The sequence below is a fragment of the Poecilia reticulata genome, linkage group LG9 (genome assembly GCF_000633615.1).
Source record: "Poecilia reticulata strain Guanapo linkage group LG9, Guppy_female_1.0+MT, whole genome shotgun sequence".
Lineage (NCBI taxonomy): Eukaryota > Metazoa > Chordata > Actinopteri > Cyprinodontiformes > Poeciliidae > Poecilia > Poecilia reticulata.
The window spans coordinates 20,681,347-20,687,475 of record NC_024339.1 but is presented as its reverse complement, the minus strand read 5'-3'; the positions used below and the strand labels follow the sequence as shown (position 1 = coordinate 20,687,475).

General features: G+C 38.8%; 1 protein-coding gene across 3 annotated transcripts in view; it reads left to right on the top strand.

Annotated features, from left to right (window-relative positions):
• The first annotated feature begins 2,885 nt into the window (after positions 1 to 2,885).
• Positions 2,886 to 6,129, top strand: part of LOC103470231 (netrin receptor UNC5C-like) — a 188,512-nt gene continuing 185,268 nt past the window's right edge. For all 3 annotated transcript variants that reach the window (XM_008418509.2, XM_008418508.2, XM_008418510.2), the window contains exon 1: positions 2,886 to 3,301. In XM_008418509.2, the coding sequence (XP_008416731.1) occupies positions 3,184 to 3,301 (118 nt within the window). In that variant the 5' untranslated portion in view covers positions 2,886 to 3,183. The remainder of the gene's footprint in view (positions 3,302 to 6,129) is intronic.

Sequence of the window (6,129 nt, the reverse complement as noted above, 5' to 3'; positions counted from 1 at the left end):
ATATATAGGAGCTGTGAAGGTCCCATTGCTATTGACTATAACTTGTGTAAGTGCTGATCTATAACCAAGTGTGCCATATGTTTCTTGTGAACCTTATTGCTTCCCTATTCCCAATAAAGTGGCAGAATAAAAAGGCATTTACAGGTCCCTGTGGTGTAACAGCTACTTCCAGTAGTAGTCACAGAGCTGCAGGGCTGCTGTGGTGACAAATGGCACCAAGCACATATTTTACTATTGCCATTTACAATGCATGATCCAGGCTGTGCTGTTCAAATGACTATGCAGCAACACTGTCAAGAGTTATGGTGGCAGTAGGATTATGCGTGTGTTCTGGTGTGCTGCCCACTTACTGCACAAATATTTATTGAGCTGATTAAGTTAGTCATTTAAGCATTTAGCTTTTTTCTTTATTTGTGTAGTAAATATGAAGATGACACCAGTCATGCACGGCGATTGCCAGATTCAGGAGCTCCTGTGTTAGAACATGCTCTGATGCCCAACCCACATGAGTTTTTATTAAGCAAGATCATTAAAATAGATTAATAATGGCATATACATGCACTCATTTCAAAAATGGCCCTCTCTAGGTCGAATACAAGGTCCTCATTAACGTATCATATTTTTAAAATACTTTTTAAAATAATACAATGTGATCAATATTGTATTATCGATCACATTTGTACTTTGTGTTACAAAGTACAAAGTATATAACTTTTAGACTTGTATGCTGTGATGTGAGGCACTTATTGAAACACACCTGAAATTTCTTAGAATCTGTTTATTTTTTATGCACATATCAAGTTAAAAGCAGAAGTTTACATACACTGAAAAGACACATACACCTGTTTTTTTCACTGTTGATAAAGGAGATTTATGTATTTACCAGGAACATTTTATAGCGCAGTCAAGTAGCTATGTTACCGTCAATTATTATATAAATTAGGCTTTGATGCAAGTGCATAAAAGACTCAAAACAACTCTCCAGGTATGTTTTAGATGAGGGAATAACAAAATTCTAGATATTTATTTAATGTCACATTAACGGTTGAACGAAATCTCAAAGATTTAGGTATTATGTATGTGTTTAAAATCATAAGTTTTAATGCAGAGTGATTACCATAACTTTAAACAATGATGCCAACATGAAAAGGCCTTTGCCATAAATATCAAGACTATATGTTTCGAGGCAACCAAAAATATTTGGGCCCAGAAGGCTTTTGTGAAAGTCTGGCCCTCATTGCATGTTATCAAAAATGAAATTTGGCAAAATTTTCCCAGTACATTTATTATCAATTTAGCTGGAAATAAGATTAAATTCCATCTCAAAAGTAATATCAGATCACATCTTTGTTATGAAGACCTTTTACAAATCCAATTGTCTGGTTGTGACTCACCAATTAAAAATTGATCACATTTGTTATATTCATCTCAGCAGTGTTTCATGATGCATCTCTTCTCTATAACCTACTTCATGGTCATTTAGACTGCAGCCTGCTGAAGGATCTCATTTTATGGTTATAATATTATGTCCTGTGTTCCTTCGTGAATACAGCATTTCCCCTTGTGGCAGACTGTATAACATTTTTTCCTTTTGCTTATCTGTAATGGGATATACTTTGCCTTCAGGGAACAAAACAGCCTTGAGATCTTACTGTGTTGAAGATCTAACAGACATGGCCATGAGGGGGCAGAGATAAGTTGATGCAGAGAACATATTTATTTTAATATGCTTTCTTTGTTGTTCTTCGTTTGGGTCCTTTGTTGAATATCTGGCACTCATCCATGACCCCATCCTCAAATGACACTTGACTCACATATTGGAAGAAAATTAAGGAAAGCAGCAGAATATTATAATGAACACTAACCTTCACAAATATGTTCCAATTTATCAAATCAGCTGTTTTTAGTTTTTAGGTACTTGAAAAACATGAACTTGTTGAAGTTCATCTTGAACATCTTTACTTGTAGGTTCAGCATGTTTTTTATTTTTCAAATTCCACCATAGCAATTTACCTAAATAAAACTTGAGAAAGTCTGTCATGGTTGTTGTTTTCAGTGCGCCACTTTAAAGATTGCATGAGTGCTTCTTGACAAACACGTCTATCTCAAAAATCTTCAATTCTTTGGAAATATCCTGCAGTGATATATTTAAAGTGTTCATTTCTGTTCATTCCCAAGTTAATTGAGGAAGTAGTTGGGTGTACACTGTACACACACCCTACTGTCCACGTTTCGGGTATTAAAAACCCCTTTTCAATTTGTAGTCATGTTCTAATCTTTTAATAAAACTTGAGTTTTGGGTTTTCCTTTGCTGTAAGTCACTATCACCAATTAAACAAACACTGGAAATACATCACTCTGTGTGTGATGAAAATATTGATTTCATTTTGTTCAGTTACTTAAATAAATTAAACTTTTGATCGCATTGTAATATCTGAGAAAAAACTGTATAAGTGGCCCCAATTTGGTCAAGCCTTAAAAAGCTTTCAGGGGATCTTCTACACATAGCCTTGCATTAACACACACCAGAAAGCAAATTAACATACTTGGATGCTTCGAAAACCGTCCATTAAAGGTCCGTGTCGGAAATTATTAAAAGTTAAATCGCTTGCTTTATTAACGCGACGGAAGCTTTCCATATCATTGACGTACTGAGAGATTATCACAAACACGACATGTGCTTGAATAATTGATAATAATAAAAAACAATAAAAAAAAACCATGTATGTTATTCGATTTTTGTTTTTCACAAGTATGTCCGAGGGTAAAGAGAGTGGCAGTCTGAAGCGGAGACGTAGGAAGTGAGAGGCTCACAGTGGGAGCCAGAGGGCGGTGGCATTTCTCTCTCTCTCTCTGCGTAAACGGAGACTGTGGCGGAGCGGAGAGAGCGCACGGAGAGGAGAGCAGACCGGAGAGCAGTGGCGAGGCAGCAGCGCCGCTGACACAAGTGGCGGGACCGAGCAGTCATTCCCACCACCTCTACCACAGCTTCAGCCGGCTGCAGCTTTCTCACAAACACTGGAACTAGAGAGGCTTTACAGCCACACCACTGGCTTTGGACTTCATCTGCAGATCCTGTGCTGGAGTAGCGGAGGGGGGTTCTTATTTCCCCCCACCCACCAACACCATCGTGGACGGAGGAGTTGCGTGTGTTTGTGCGTGTTACGCCGTGTCTACTCTGTAATGGGCAAAAGTGGACTGAGGAGTGGAGTAGCGCCGGGGGGTTCTTGTCTGGTGAGAATGTTCGCCACGCCGGGGATCCTGGTTCTTTTGGTGCTTGCACACGCAGGAGTCGCTCAAGGTAAGGCAAGGAGAGCGCCTTTTTATAATTACGCCTTCCCACGTTTAAAAAGTGATGAACACTCTCCCTCGTGAAGTAACCGAACCCATCTGATAGTTCTGATAGTTTTATTTAATCCGAGTTGATGCTGATGAGTCGGTCAGCATCAGACTGCACGGGCATTTGCGCATATTTCCATCTGATCTAACTTGTTAGAATGATTTCCTCTATTCTGCAGTTCTTGTAAAGTAAAAAGATCGGAAGTACATGACGAATCCGTAGAAATACTTCTATAAGATGATCATCATTTCCCCTCTAACTCAGTACGGTTGTTTTCAGTAACAAACAGGCAAATCCACTCAGAGTTTGCAGCTCAGACACAAACTCTGAAAGGCAGAGTTCCGTTTCACGCTCAAGCCACTGATGTAATTTAGGAGCACTTTGCAAAAATATACAGGCGACGCTCCGCTGCCCCGATTGGAAAACTGATCCGAAATGGGCATATAAGCTACAGGACACCCGTCGAAAAGCTTCTAGGCAATTACAGATCTCACAGCAACTCCGCCGAACAGCTTACCGCTGAAAGATCAAACCTTGAGGCTCCAAGATCAGAGCAGTTTACATGATGATATTAGATAATATTCTCAAAAAAAAAAAAAAAAAAAAAAAGAGCTTAGTGTATGTGATGGTACAATGTCCGGATGGGGAAATTATTTTCTTTTGGTATATTACTGTGTCCACTATATACTCCCCCAAGTGAAGCATAAACGTGATATTGAAGTGATATTTCACCCAGCACCGCTGCTGTTAGTAGGGGATCTAGGATGATCGAGGAAACCCGTATAAACTTTCTCCTATTTAGGTATTCCATTTCTTATTTGGTGAAAGTTGGGAATGGTATTTTTACTTATACTTTTTTTTTTAAACAAGCTGCTTTATTCTCCACATTTGCCTTGTAAAATGTTGGCCTTTTCCACCCCTGACCTGATCCTCTGCTTTGATATGACTATGATATTCCACTTGAAAAGCTGTTAAAAGAAAAATACACAGTAATTTGCCCTGTCCATGCTGCAGGACGCAGTCTATAAATTGGTATTGACATTACAAATTGGCCAAGGGCTTTTGTGCTGCATTTGGGAAGTAATTGGACATGATGTTGCAGCTACCTTTCTCCCGTTGCCCGAGGGAGCAACATTTCAGCAACTAACTCCAGTATTCATTAGAGCAATTCTTCAATGGTTTGCAGCCAGATCAATAGATTGCAAATAAGAGTCACATTTTGAGCAGGTGGAATATATGCGATTCTGACACCAATGTGCAGTTTAAAGCTGATAAGTTGGAACTACTTCTGTGCTGAGCAGCATTTCTCTCATTCCACCTTCATCTATAAAGGCGTCTCTTTTTTTTGTCTCCCCACTCTGTGTCTGGCTTGCCAGTTACGTTTTTGTGTATGTTTCAAGCAACTCGTCCTGTGTCTCTGAAGTTCTTTTCTTTGTGAGCACTCGTTAGTTGTTCTACTCACAAACACAACCTAACTCTTGGGAGGAGGGTTGTTTTGTGTAGATGGCTTTTTCTTCTTCTTAGTGCCTCATTGTGAAACTCTGCTCTCGACCGGTGTAGCTACAGACTGCAAATGTTGAATGGGAAACAAATATTTGCTCTTGCCAAATTATTTCTCCTCATGCGTCAATGAGTATCTTGTGTCCTGCTTCTGTCTCCAGTTTCTGCTTGTTTTTGAAATATGCGCTCAGGCAAGTTTAATAGCTAAAATCTTTTCCATGGTTGTAACTAATCATAAGAATGATGGTCTTTGTGAAAATGATTCTGGCACTGAGTAAGATTAAAGTCCAGTGATGAAGCAGGGGGAGTCTCAATCAGCCTTCTTAGATGTTTTTTATTTTTTGTATTATAATTTTTTTATAAATACGTAATCAGTGCACCTTCATCAGATACAGTGGTTTCATTTCCGGTCTTAAGGAATGCAATGACTATTGTGCTATGGATATGTTCCTGAATCGTGCTCTCCTTTAAACACACAATGGGAGGAGGAGTGTTAGTTTAGATCCACTCTGGGCAGCTTGAGTGCATGTGACTGCTTTCTAAGCCCCTCCCTCAAGCAGTTGAGCAATTATAAAGCCATTAGTTGAGCGTCTTTATTTTTGATGTAGGGTGAATGGGTGTCGCTGTACTCACACTTAAAAGTCCCTCATGTTTAATATAATCACTGAAATGTTGAGTAGCCGCATTGTACAATTCATTTCATATGGGATTATTGGGAAACCCTTTGGTGTGTTGAGGTTTTATATATCCCATTAAGATCCAGACTGTAACATGTTGTGGTTTGGGCTTCTTTTTTTGTAGAAACCCAATTTTTTTCATAAGAGATGTTTATTTTTCTCTTGGACTACATAGCGGTCAGTTCAGTGTAAACTTAGATGTGGAAGAAAATCAGCTTAGGTACATGCTAGTTTTTTAGACCACATCTCTTTTGAACCAGTTTATAGGATCACTGGTGTCCAAGAGGGATACGGACCTCAGCCTGCCAAAAGAAGCTAAAATCTACGAAAACTTGATATCCTCTCTAAAAACACTTCCGCCTATTTTAATAGTTCAAGCACCAAATATACTTTGCTATGCATTAATACACACTGCAGAAATCATCTTAGTACTACAGCATAAGTTAACATTTTCAGTTGCTGCTTAATGCATTGTGCAGCGGAAGAATCATAACTTTGCAGTTCAGTAACATGTTCTTAATATCTGTAGGGTTCTGGTCATCTTTGTGTGGCTATTTTTGGCCAGCCAGCGTTTATATGTTTTAATATAGCACCAGACGAAAAAAAAATAAA